The following is a 14,485-nucleotide window of genomic DNA, read 5'->3' on the forward strand; positions in this document are numbered from 1 at the left end:
TACCACCAATCAAAACCCACCCTTATCTCCCAGCATGCATTGCGGCTTTAACAAATTATGCAGCTGGATTTTTTATAGCTTGTTTTATGCTCAGAGTTGATCTGATTATCTGGATATTTTGTTTGAATGTCACCATTGTTGAGATTCATATGCTGTTTCTTGATGTCTGTGTGCGTCTAAGTAATGCCATAGATGAAAGGTTTTTGTGCACTAAATACTAGTTTTTAAAAACCAAGTATATTATTTGATAAACAACACTGCTAGACATGACTTCTTTTGCCATTAATGATTATGAATAAAATAGTTTTAAAATCACAAGTCCTATATAATCATAGCATTAGACATTGAATAAGATCAGGGATTCAGGCAATTACATGATGATATCGTCATCATCATCAATAAACAGCCAACATCACCTGGGGCCTGTACCATGAAGGTAGCTGAACAAACTCGGGGTTACAGGATTAGTTTTGAGTTGACAAAACCAAACCGATGCAATCAGGCTTTATTGGTACCATGATGCAGCTCATCAACTTTCTCTGTCAACTCAGGCTTTGATCCTTAAGCTATGATTACTCCACGCGCGCGTGCACATAAAAGAGTGACGTCGACACTGAACAACCAATCGCGGGTAGAGCGTGAGCAATATATTTTCCCGCGGAGGAGCAAGAGATAATCATTCAGAATTACGATGAATTTAAATATGTATTTCAAGCTCGAAACAATATGGTCTCTGCTGCCAAAGCAAGAGAAGACTGTTGGAGAAAGATTGCTGATTGTTAATGTGTAAGTTAAACAAATACGTTCTATATTTATGTAAAATTATGTATGTATGTGTAGCCTATAGGCCTATGTGTAATATAGGCTATTTTTATAATATATAAAAAATGATACATGCAAATTTTGTATATATTATAAAAATAGGCTATAGGCTATTACACATAGATACATAATTTTACATAAATATAGAACGTATTTGTACTACTAAGAAAGCTAGGGAATCCTAACACAAGATTAACAGAATAATAATAAAGATTTAAAATAATTCTTAACATGTTTTATATTGTATAGCACATTTGTGCAATTTGCTTTTTGAAAAAAATTAAAAAAATTAAATGTGTTCATGTGATGTCACCCTATCAATATATCTTACCGGCAATTTTATAAAAGCCCTCTTTTATGGACATGGCCGATAAATGTCCGGGGAACACTATTAATGAAACTATTCATGTACTCCTGCAGAGCGAGGACCACCTTACAAATGGTTCGACAAACCGTGTTTTCCCCGCGCTTCTGTGCGTCACCCACCGTTCAGGAATGTACCACTTGCAAAAAAAAAAAAAAAAAAACGTAACGCAATATTTGCGGTACAGTAAGTGCATGAATTCGACGTGTTAAATTCTTTATGTGCGGCTCAAGAAGTTCGCAAAGATAAGACATTCCTTCCGCGGAAAATCTGTATCTTTCATACAAGTAACTATCAGGAAAGGCAAGGGGATTTTGTCTGGCTAAAAACTCTTTCTCTACGAAGTGCTCGTCAAACAATTTGTGCTGAGATGTCACAGGATTTGGAAGAAAAGGTGAAGTCATTGCAACAGACACTGGGAATAAGTTACGTCACCTATATGTTTCTTTGCTCTCAGCTGATTGGTCAAACTTCAGTCTGAGATCTTGAATCCAGAACATAACCTGCCCTGGAGCAGGTTAGCCGTGCAGCGTAAGATACCATGGCAACGAACACCGATTAAAGCCAAGCTATTTTCATAGTACCTAAAACCCAGGGTTGGCGGAAACTAAACTGAAACATAGCTGGCTAGCCACCTAAACCGGCTTCATGGTACAGGCCCCTGATCTCATTTTCTCATGGCTTTTTTTGCTACAACAATTGTGCTTTATAAACACACCATTATAGCAGCCAGAGACATTTTTATATTAAAGGTCCCATATTATGCAACATTCACTTTTGCATGCTGTTTGGACATAAATGTGTGTTGGCAGTGTGTGTACAGAACCACCCAATAGTGATAAAAATCCACTCACTCCTTTTTTATTAATCCCCATAAATCATCAGCAGTGTCTCCCAACGACCTGTTTTCAGAATGCTGTTTTAGTGACGTCACTACAGCACAGGCCCCGCCCACGAGTGTTGACAGACACTGCCGTTTGAACATAGACCCGCCCTGATGGAGTTCACAGCTGCTGCACTGACGAGAATGTCTCCCAAGCGTTGTAAGTGTTGTGTGGCTGGATGTATTAATCCACATACTGTAGCTCTCTCTCTATTTACTCCCGAAATCTGAGGAAGCCGCTGAAGACGAGGTGGAATTATTTAGTTTTTTAAAGAAAATGCTCCCTCAACTCTACTGAAATTTGTTTATGTACTTGCGCACTTCTTATAACTTACTGTGTTTACTCAGCTCTTACGGTGATTTTCTGAAGTAAAACTGACGCTTCATCTTTTGTGTTATGTACAATAAACTTTATTAAACTCATCAGTATATGTTTGATCATCATTCGGACCTGGTCCGAAACAGCAGACTTGTAGGCTATTAATAGTGGATACATACAAGCAGATGACAAATACGTTATAACCGTAATACCTGTTCCATCTCTATACAGCACTCTGACTCTGTAGGCATTATTGTCCGACTCCGGGTCGAAATGAACACCGTTACTGAGAGTTTCTGATATTATTATCATCATTCCGTGAGATGAAATTGTCCTGAGACTGAGCGCGAGCTCATGAAGCTCCGCCCCCTGTGTCGTGCAGCAGCAGCTTATTTGCATTTAAAGGGCACACACTAAAACAGCGTGTTTTTCTGAGCCCCAAAAAATGACAATTTAAACATGCTGTAAAAAATGATCTGTTGGGTATTTTGAGCTAAAACTTCACATACACACTCTGGGGACATCAGAGACTTATTTTACATCTTGTCAAAAGGGGCATAATAGGGGACCTTTAAAAAGTCAAGCGTCAAGAGCCCAACTAAAGCAAACGCTAACCACCATCATGGTGACTTTAAAATGCAAAATATGATTTCATTAAACCGGAAATTAAATAAAGTAAATCTGGTTAGTTTTAAGTGAAGCGTGTAATAAGTGTACGGCCATCCATTTCACCTTTTTGTTTGGCAAAATGACATCAGCAGAGGTCAAAATCTTGACATCAAATTGACATCGACACTTTGACGTCAATATGACTTTCATTTTTGACCTATTTCGTGACGTCATTTTGACATCAATGTTGATGTCATATTGATGTTAAATTGACGTCAAGGTGCCCGCTGGGTTGTGGAAGATTAAATTCGCTTTTCATACCTTATACAACAAGTAGCCTAGAAAACATGAAGATATCAGAAAATAGATTGATGGTCTCTGACTCTTTCCTCCTCGTGTCCCACATCCCTCTCAAAGCGCAGAACTGTAGGCTTCATGTGGAATCACGCGTCTTTGTGTGGAAGTAGGCTATTAAACGAAAGTTTTTTGTTGTTTTTTTAATAGATTTAACTTTATATTATTTAAGTTTCCAATATTTACTGATATTTATTTCAATGCTTTACAGGCTTTGTGTTGCTTCTTTGACGGAATTGCTCAAATTAACACTTTTTTGCTCGAATAAACCATAGACTGTAAAAAATATGGACAAAGCGTCTGTGACGTCACCCATAGACTTTCTGAAGAACGGGTTTGGAGCCGTTTATGGGGGGTATGGGCGGCGCCATCTTGGAAAATCTCGGGAAATCCTAACCCCGCCCACCTTCTGGCCAATCCATATATGGGTAAAAGGGCGGGCTTTGTGTGAGACTGGAACGATGTCATTTTCGCGTGAAGAAAGCAACATAAACAACAATGGATGACATACAGCAGATCTTGTTCTTGCTTCCCGGCGTGTTTGTCACAAGAAGCCAAGCGCCGACATTAGGCGTTTCTCGATAGCAAGTACACAAAGTTCGGATTGCCAAGTTAATTGCCAAGTCCGACTCAGGAGAATGACTCCCGAGGACGCGAGTCCGGTTTATGGGATCAAATTCCCGCCAAATATATAGCGGTCACGTGTAAAAAAAAAAATAAGCGTGAATCAAAAATTTTAAAACACATGTAAAAATATATTTCACAAACTGAAAAAAAAGAATGCAAAATGATCAGAATAGCAAACAACGTGGTCATGGATCAAAATATAATAAGCGTGAATCAAGAAATAACAAGCATGAATAAAAACTTTAAACACATTAAAAGTTATTTTGCAGAAAACTTAAACTTATGGTCATGCTTTCTTAAAAAGTATGTTTTCCTTGGTTTTATTACTGTGTACTTTGTGCTTTCTTGCATTTTCTGCTCATATTTTACTCTTTTGTACGCTTGTGCTGTTTTTCTCTTCGCTCTTCTTTCTATGTTCTGCGCTTGCTTTCCCAAATGTTGCAGTTCGAGTTTCATGTAAATTAGGGCAGGCTTAAGTGTCACCATTGGTCCACTAGTTCTAGATTGACAGCTACTCCTCTAGCCAATCAATCGAAGAGGGGAGTTGACGTCACACCAATGCGACTCGTGGCTACTGATGCTTATGTAGGAGTACAAGCTGTTTTTGTTTGTACAATTTCTTCAATGCCATTATAATATACTAAAATGTTATTTTTCTAATACTTTTATATACTGTTCAATTTCTTATTTGTGCTTTATGTGCATTTATTAAATTAATTATTTTCGCTTGGCATACCAGCGTGATTACGTCACCGCACACTTCAGTGGGTGGTGCGCGCCCGTGATGCACTTCATTCTGAGTAAATATAACAACAAAGAAGCACTGCTGCGCTCTCTTTTATTTCATTTTTCTTTAATCCTTACTCTTTTTCAGGAGTGCTGCACTTACTTATACAGGGGAAGACGGCAGTTCAATTTAACTTTACAAAGACTTTCAAGCAGTAAAGCTATCTGAACTCTGGACATAAATAATTAAATTCATCTTTTTTGAGATACATGAGAATGTTAATGTGCACACTGGTAATTGGTGTTAAACAATATTACTTGGCTCATGATGTCAATATGCTAAGGCTGCTGTAAGTAAAACATCCTGCAGTTATGAAATGCTGATTGTCACACATGTCTTTGTCCTCAGTAAGACGAATCATTTGATGTAAATTTTAGGACTAAAATTAGCTTGTAAAATTTTCTGTAAACACTGAATCTCAGCACAGAAATCACAGGTGTACACAAATGTCTAATCTCATGATCTGGTACCAGTGTTCACTTTTACATTTAAAAAAAAATCCTTTAAATTTTATCAATATTTCATTATATTCAATAATTTTAGTCTGTTTCACTCTGACTACAATGACATTCCTGTTCCCCATGTTATTCAACAGTGTTTTCCCCAATGATGTTCCTGTATAATAATTCAGTGGTTTTCAACCCTGATCCTGGAGTTTCACCAGCACTGCACAGTTTAGATGTCTCTCTAATCAAACACAGCTGACTCAACTCATCAGCTCATTAGTAAAGACTCCAAGATCTCAGGTGGGTTTGTCAGAGAAGAGAGACATCCACAATGTGCAGTGATGGGGTTCTCCTGGGTGCTTTCTCAGATCTAAGAACGGACTTGTGTTCTTGCGGAGAAAGAATGTACGTGCCCGAATGAATAGTTCAGTATTATGTATGATTTTGATGCACAGAAGCAGGAAACGTAAATCATGTGTCTATCTCGTTAATCTAAATCTGGAGCGCCCAAAACTGTTCCTGGAGATCTACCTATCAGCAGAGTTCAGATCCAACACACTGAACCAGCTCATTAAGCTCTTCAGGAGCACTTCAGAATGACAGTGAGTGGTGTTTGTTACAGCAGTGTTTCCCACTGTTTCTGTGTCCTGTTGCATGAAGCCAGTTTCAGTTGCTCCCCTTGTAAATTTGAGATTATTTTGAGCAAACTCTATTTTTTCGGGCTCAAGAAGGTGGATTGGTTTTTAGCGGGTTCGATCACCATGGTAACTTGCGCTGCAGGATGACCTTGAATAAAATGAATGTATTCTGTGTTCGAGATCACAAACCAAAACTGGACCAATCAGCTGTGAGTAAAGTGACATGTATCTGATGCAATAAAGCCACTCCCCCTGTATCTCTCACTCCAAATTAAAGCAGTTTAGAGTGAAAGAATTTTATGTTTATATTAAATGAATTGTAATTATTTATAATTCATATAGTATATTCATATAATTGAAGAGTTCAGATGCAAAAGCCTCTAAGTGCCATCTGAAATTTTCTTCTAGAATGATCATTTTTATCAAGCTTGTATATTTAAGTTCAGTAATTTCACTTAAATGACAATTAATAGGTAATTTTCATTGCCATTTAAGTGAAATTACTGAACTTAAATATACGAGCTTGATAAAAATGATCATTCTAGAAGAAAATTTCAGATGGCACTTAGAGGCTTTTGCATCTGAACTCTTCAATTATTCTCTTAATTTAAAATTAACCCTAAAAGGGGCGATGTATCCTGAGATAAGCAGGGAAAGTGTTGGTTTAATTTCTCAGTTTTCATGTTGAAAGGGTGTTTGTTGTGAATATTTAGATCTGGTGACTTCATTCATACATTCTCTGTTTAGCTCATGGACAGCATTTAAAAACAACATGACCTGTAGTGGGAAATCTACTCGCCTTCAGTGATACATTTCACATATTTACAATATTTGAGGAGACTTGCATGTTTGAAGAGTTGTTGTTAAGTGTTAGCTTATTATGTTTATGTTGACATTTTATGGATTTAATTTTTCCATTTTCCATAATCTGCCTGTAAATGTTTGTATCTCCCAGGATACGTTTCCCCTTTGGGAGTTTAAATTAATTGGAAAAAAAGAATGCTGGTTTGGCAATGCGTGTTACAAGATTTTAATACGAATTTTAAAACATTTATTCTCTCATAACTTTAACTAAACATTCTTTGTAAAATTCGATTGAACAATAAGTAAATGCCTATTTATGAATATATTAGCCTACTTTATCAAATTTAAAATGCAAATTTCTAGGGCCTATAAATGATCAATATGACCAACACTTTGCTGAGAAACATCGTGTACACAATCTTCTTCATACCTTCTGTCCTCTGATTAATTGTTTATATATATATATATATATATATATATATATATATATATATATAAATTTTTTTTTTTCAAGTAAGGTCCCTATGCTCAGAAAATTAATACATTTACTTTATGTTAAAAATTGCATATATGATCCATAAAAGCTCTGTGTGTGTGTGTGTGTGTGTGTGTGTGTGTGTGTAATATGATACTCAACAAAAAACAGATACAAACTTGTATATGCATGTATGTGTGGTTTTTTTGTTGAGTATCATATTTATACATCGCTTTTATGGCTCATATGCAATTCAGTGCAAATCAATGATAATTAAGAGATGGAAAATGTTCCCCAAAAGCCTGTTGCGTCATATTTGACATTTATATTAACATGAAAAAATGTCTGAAGAATTACATTTTTAACATTAACAAATGGTGAATGAATATCAATAAACCCAGTTGCTTCAGTCCAGTAAATGTTTCTTACATTAATTTATAATAATCATGAATTATTAATAAATCATTTCTCAGCAAAAAATACTTTTTTTTATTTTTTATTTTATTTTATTTTTTATAAACTATCAATCAGAGGACAGAAGGCATGAAGTAGATTGTGTGCAAGAGCAAAACAGAGAGGCAGAAGGTGGCATTAGGAAGACAGAAACAATCACTGCATATCCAGTAAAACCTCATGGTATGTTCACTGTCAGCAACAGTGTTGTCATAATTATCAGTTTAGGTTTGACCATATTGGTTTCACTTTATTTTAATGGTCCCTTGAACACATTCTGTTGACTATCAGTACAGTTGCACATGTCTACTAACTCCCATTGGAGTGTTAATAGATTTATTAGTAGACTGGTAGGGTTAGGGTTAGAATAAGTTGGCATGTAGTTGCAAAGTTACTTATAGTCAATTGAAATTTAGACATATTTAATAGTCTGTGTAGAATTGTGGCTTGTACGTGTTGATCTGAACTGAGAGAGTGAAGAGTGTGTCATTGTTCTCTACAGGTTGAGTGATTGTGGAGTCACAGATGAAGGTTGTTCTGCTCTGGCTTCAGCTCTGAGATCAAACCCCTCACACCTGAGAGATCTGGATCTGTCTGAGAATAAACTAGGAGATTCAGTTCATCTGCTCTCTGCTGTACTGGAGGATCCTCACTGTAAACTGGAGAAACTGTGGTAAGATTGTCTCTCTGATTGTCTTTGTCTCTGATTGTCTTTGTCCTCAGTAAGACGAATCATTTGATGTAAATTTTAGGACTAAAATTAGCTTGTAAAATGTTCTGTAAACACTAAATCTCAGCACAGAAATCACAGGTGTACACAAATGTCTAATCTCATGATCTGGTATTAGTGTTCATTTTTACATTCTTTTTAAAATATATCCTTTAAATTTTTTCAGTATTTCATTATATTCATTATGTTCAATAATTTTAGTCTGTTTCACTCTGACTACAATGACAACTTGTTTCCCCCACGTTTACTCAACAGTGTTTTCCCTAATGATGTTTCTGTGTAATAATAGTGTTTCCCAACCCTGATCCTATAGTTCCCCCGGCACTGCACAGTCCTTACTCGTTGAAGTTTCTGCTTTGAACGGCTCTTTCCGTGGCTACAAAAATAAATAAATTCAAAGTAGCTTTTCAAACACTACTAATGTACTAATATGAAAGATAATAAGCAAAAGAAATGTAATAACTTCATGCTGATCTTCATGATCTTATATGCAGGGAAAACACCCGAACTTCTGCGGAGCAGTAATGAATAAAGTAACATGGTCAGCGCCGCGCTGGTGAGATTAGTTTGCGCTGTCCATTCGGTTTCGCTAGCAAACACGTCCTCCCTGCGATGTCGAGTCGGTCACACAGCTCGGTCCATTGAGCCGCACCGATGATGTCAGCACGACACGAGCTCTGTAACACCGCTCCGTTTCGTCCCACTGTTGGTGTGTTTGGCTTCCCATACAACTCGTTACAACTAACAGACATTGCTTAAAAGAGTTTGTGAGACGCGCCAAATTAAACAGAAGTGCGGACACACAACTTCCTTTTCAAGGGAAATTAGCCATCATCAACTACCGAAATCTCTTCTTATTTCAGTAATGCGTATGAATGAATTTCACCAAGGTTGATCAATGTTTTTTGTTTCACTAGTGTTGAGGCTTTTCAATTATTGTTGCCTAACGGCCCTTCATACTGGAGATCTCATAGTTGTCTCCTCCAAAGTTTAGAAGAAATCTCAGCAACATCACACACTGTGCTCAGATTTCTCTCTGTAGAAACTCGGGATCGCTCACATTTGTCTCTTTTGAAGTTTAGAAGTGATCTCAACAACATCACACACTGTGCTCAGAGTTTTTCCCTAAACTAAAGACCCTGGTGGTCTCATATTTGTCTCCTCCAAAGTTTCAGACAAGAATGAACATTGATCTAGTTCATTTGTACAGTATGGTGCACTGGCAGAATAGTTTTGTATAATTAGTGTAGAAATATGTGAAATGCTTATAAATCATTAAATGTTTAAGTTTTATAGACCCCATTATTACACATTTCTCAAGTGTCCAGACAAATATTGTTATCCATTTAATATGAAGAGACAATTTTATTAGTCTTTTTCATTATAAAATGTATTATAAGTAAGTAAGTAAAATGTATTTATACAGCGCCTTTCACAGACTAGGTCACAAAGCGCTTTACAATAGACAATAAAACATAATAAAGAACAAAATAAAATAAAATAAAATAAAACCGATACAATTTTCAATATATAAAAGGACAGAGATTACCCAAAAGCTAACCTGAACAAATGAGTCTTCACTTGTCCCCTAAAACTGTCCACATTCTCAGCAAACCTAAAACTGGTTGGCAAAGCATTCCATAGTCTGGGTGCCATAGCGGCGAAGGCTCTATCCCCACCTGTCTTTAAACGAGTGCGTAGCGTAGATAGCAGATTATTAGACCTGAGAGACCGGAGAGGGGTATGAAGATGAATTATGTCAGCAAGATAAGCAGGGGCCTGACCATGTAAAGCCCTATAGGTTATGGTTACAATTTTGAATTGGATCCTGTAAATTACAGGAAGCCAGTGAAGGGAGCAAAGTATCGGGGTGATATGGGTGCGCCTATTTGATCTAGTGAGTAACCTAGCAGCAGAATTTGGAATAGATTGCAGTCGATAAAGAACAGATTTGTTAAGTGAGGAGAAAAGTGAGTTATAATAATCAAATATATTATAACATTTCTAAAGACACTTATTTACTGTTGTGGTAATAAACACTTATGTGTTAAACTGCAAGCATGAAGTTATAAGGCAACGCAAATAATAGAAATAAATGATAAACATGAAAATGGTCTTGATATAAAAGCTTCAGGTCAGGGGCATTCAGTCCGTATACTGTACGCTGTGAATGCTCTGCAGACCCAAGCCATTTAAGAGAATGAGTTTGTGGACTCGCAAATTAATATTAACACTATAAATATGACTATAAATTCCCTTGTCGTTTGAGGTGTAAAATAAAGCTTACATAATAAAATGATGGTAATACTGTACATATGTTACTGTCCGTCATTTATTTATTTGCCATTCGACTTTTTTTTCCAGATAAGTGCCAGTTATAAATAAAATAAAATAAATTTTCTGTAAAGCTGCTTTGAAACAATATGTATTGTGAAAAGCACTATACAAATAAATGTGAAATTAATTGAAAAGTTATGGAGGGTTTTGGGTAAGTGTATCCACAACGCTGGCGTTATTATGCATTATCATCATTGTTTCGCGTTCTATGGAAGCTTATGGGTAGCAATATTCAATTTGAAATGTAATATGCAAAATGATAATGCAATATGTAAAATGGTAATGCATTTCTGTATTTAAATTTACGTTTTCCATTACATTTGTGCAACATTTGGTGGCAAACTGGAGGGGCAAACTTCACACAGTGATTGACAGGGTGGGAGGGGGCGGGGCCAACTTCACACAGTGATTGACAGGGTGGGAGGGGGCGGGGCCAACTTCACGCAGTGATTGACAGGGTGGGAGCGGCTGCACGAGCTCTGATGACGACACAGCTGTTCCACGATTGGCCGGATTCACCGTATGACAACGATCACGTGTGTTTCGTGTTTATTCGAACACCTTTAGTTCCTCTAAAGCTCACAAATCAGGTTTTTTTTATAACAGTAAATACTCTTTTCATGTAGTTGCGATGTTATATTGTGTCATGTTTATCAAATTAAAACTGATTAAAAAACGTAGACTCCACTTCATTGATAGTAGCTTATGTTGAACTTTATTCTTGTTCAAACAGACGCTGTATGAAGCAGTACATAAAGTATTGAATGAAAATGTCTCTGAAACATCTTTGTATTATTTGGCAAATATTGAATTTATTTCACTTCAGCTGTGGTAAAGTATGCAAACACCACTAGGGTTGGGTATCGTTTCATTTTTAGCGATTCCGATTCTGCCTATCGAATCCGGTTCTTATCGATTCTTTTCCGATTCCAATATTTTTTGGAGGGAGAAAAAAGGGCGAATAATTGAAGAATAAATATTTCTACCTTTTATTCTTGCCAATTTTAAGTAATAACCAATAAAATGGCTAAAGTGAAAGGAGTCTCTTCATATAAAGGTGTTGATTACATTATTACTCCAGCAGTACGTGGCAAAAATCGACTGTTTTTTTTTTTTTTTGAATTATTTATTGAAGACTCGAGAGATTCGTTCAAAAACGGTGAATCATTCATTCATTCATTAAACAAGTATTTATGACACACTGAATTAATTAGTGTTTGAATTAATTATTCAAACTAGTTTAAAAAAAATAGACTATTATACTAAACATGTTATTCTGAGTAGTTGTCTGATGTATGTATGTTGTCTGTTGTCTGATGTCTGATGTTGTCTGATGTTCTCTGATCTCCATTTTAAACAAAACAAAAATGATTTTAAGCCACATAGATTCCTGAATTAGGGACCGTTCACATATCGCGTCTAAAAATGCATGGAAAAGCACGGCCACGCCACTGTCTCCTTCTTTCCACAAGCACTTGCGCTCCCGTGGCGTCTGTCGTTGCTATGCAACCAACCATTTACTAACTAGGCTACTACTAGATATATTTATGGAGATGAGAAATAAAAACCCGCCCTATTCAGCTATGATCAGCTGTTCAGCCGAGCTTTTGATGTTACAAAAAGGTCGGTTGTTTTTTGTCACTTGACCTGCGCACCGCTTGCGCCATTCTGAAAAGTTGAGATGTTTTCATATTATTATGAACGTGCTTGCCGCGCGCCTACATTTGAAATAACGGATAGTCAGGAATCGATAAGAGGAATCGTAATGCGTGCGTCTTATCGAATACCCGGTTTTTGGAAATTTGTTACCGGTTCTAAAATGGAACCGGTTCTCGATACCCAACCCTAAACACCACGTGAGCGGTCACTACGGGAACCAGAAAGTGTCCGACTTCACGTGTCCATTTGCAGCTCCTCCCCGCCTGCACTCGACTACTCTCAAGAAGTCCTCTCTCTGCAGCCTGTAGCACGATGCTGTAGCTGGATCAGATCCAACACGTACTGGACGCTGTTACGCGCATGCGCGGTGGTGTGTGTTGGTGACGTCATATATGCATGCGCACTACAAGAGAGCTGATCAGTGATGTGATCAGTTTGTATTTTAAACTTAAAATCTTTTCTTCTTTTTTTTTTGTGTGTACATGTCCTGCAGACACTGAACAGCAAATTAAGAGGAACCTTATGTACAGATCACTGTGGAAAAATTAGCCATTAAAGAAGGAACTCTTACCAGACAAAATATCTTTAAGCACTTCTTTTTTTTTTTTTTTTGGACATCTGACAAGATTTCTTTTCTTGATGCTGTTATTATTTTTGCATTTTCCCTTGAATGTGTACTGGTAAAGTTGTTTACAGACCATATTGTATTATAGCTTTAGGATTAACATTACAGAGACAATTACTTGACTCATTTTTGCTTCCACTCAACAGCAAATATGACCTGAATAAAACTAAATGACTTTATTTTAAAATGTTCTGTATACACGCATTAAAAAAAAAATAATACTTGCGGTGACCACATGCTATTAATCCATCAAATTTAGGTTTAAAATCATGTGATTTAAAATGTTGTAAAATTAACTATTTTGCATGTATGTAGAGAGAAACTAGGATAACTTAAGCATCACATTTATGTAAATAATTATTCATTGATAATTACTTATTACTATTTATCAGTACTACTACTACACAGGTTAGAACATCATCTCAATACAATATTGAGCATACTAATACCCTCAAAATTAATTGGTTAAAATTTTGTTTCAAAAAACCTTCTTTGTGGAATTTTATTCCTAATTTTATTTTTGACCGACTTTGGGGTCTTTCTTTTTTACTAATGTGTGATTCTAAAATTGACAAATTGCCAGTGAAACTTTCTGCCTTTCATGCTCAAGCTTTATTGGCTTGGAAACTGATCTACAAGCACAACTTCTCTCTGCACCGTTTTTTTACTTGGAATAACCGTTGTATTTTGTATAAACACAAAAGTATTTTTTTAAAAGCTGGTTTGAAAAGGGTATTGTTTTAGTTTGTCATTTGTTTAACTCTCAAGGATACCTTATGACGTATGACGAGTTTCTTCTGCACTTTAATTTTCCTGACTCCCAAGGAATTTGCTTGGGGCCAACTTCACACAGTGATTGACAGGGAGGGGGCGGGGCCAACTTCACACAGTGATTGACAGGGAGGGGGCGGGGCCAACTTCACACAGTCATTGACAGGGAGGGGGCGGGGCCAACTTCACACAGTCATTGACAGGGAGGGGGCGGGGCCAACTTCACACAGTCATTGACAGGGTGGAATGCATTTTCAATTTGCACATTGAATTTTGCTTCATTCATTGCGGGACATTTAATGAAAATGCAATCGCAAGTGTCTTAACTGTGGGTGTAAATGCAATTAAGAAAAATAACATTTGAATGATCATTTTGCTACATTATTTGTTTGAACATGTTAAATATATCTAATCATTTCTGTAATACATTTAAATTTTACTTTTGCAACTTATAAAGTGTTAAAATGTTCAATTTACATATTAAAACTAGTGTATGAAATGGTAAATGTAAATTATATAATTGAATTTTCATTTTGCACCAAAAGTTGCATAAATGTAATGGAAAATGTAAATTTAAATACAGAAATGCATTACCATTTTACATATTACATTTCAAATTGAATATTGCTACCCATAAGCTTCCATAGCATTCTCATTGGTTTGCTGGCATTTGGGGGGTTTCATGCGAAAGGAAAGCTGACTGTGAATAGAGCTACAGGGATGACATCAAAACCTGGAAGACTAATTCGCCACTGGTTGCCTCTAATTTATGGAAGCTTGTT

At 36.5% G+C, this 14,485-nt stretch overlaps 1 protein-coding gene across 1 annotated transcript in view; it reads left to right on the top strand.

Annotated features, from left to right (window-relative positions):
- The window catches only part of LOC309510152 (NACHT, LRR and PYD domains-containing protein 12-like), a gene marked incomplete at its 3' end in the record, with an annotated part of 757,492 nt that overhangs the window by 257,695 nt on the left and 485,312 nt on the right, over positions 1–14,485 (top strand). Inside the window, exon 10 of the mRNA XM_082191218.1 lies at positions 8,084–8,254. Coding sequence (XP_082047344.1) covers positions 8,084–8,254 — 171 coding nt within the window. The remainder of the gene's footprint in view (positions 1–8,083; positions 8,255–14,485) is intronic.

The sequence above is a fragment of the Leuciscus leuciscus genome (assembly GCF_965113295.1).
Source record: "Leuciscus leuciscus genome assembly, contig: SUPER_11_unloc_3, whole genome shotgun sequence".
NCBI classification, from domain to species: domain Eukaryota; kingdom Metazoa; phylum Chordata; class Actinopteri; order Cypriniformes; family Leuciscidae; genus Leuciscus; species Leuciscus leuciscus.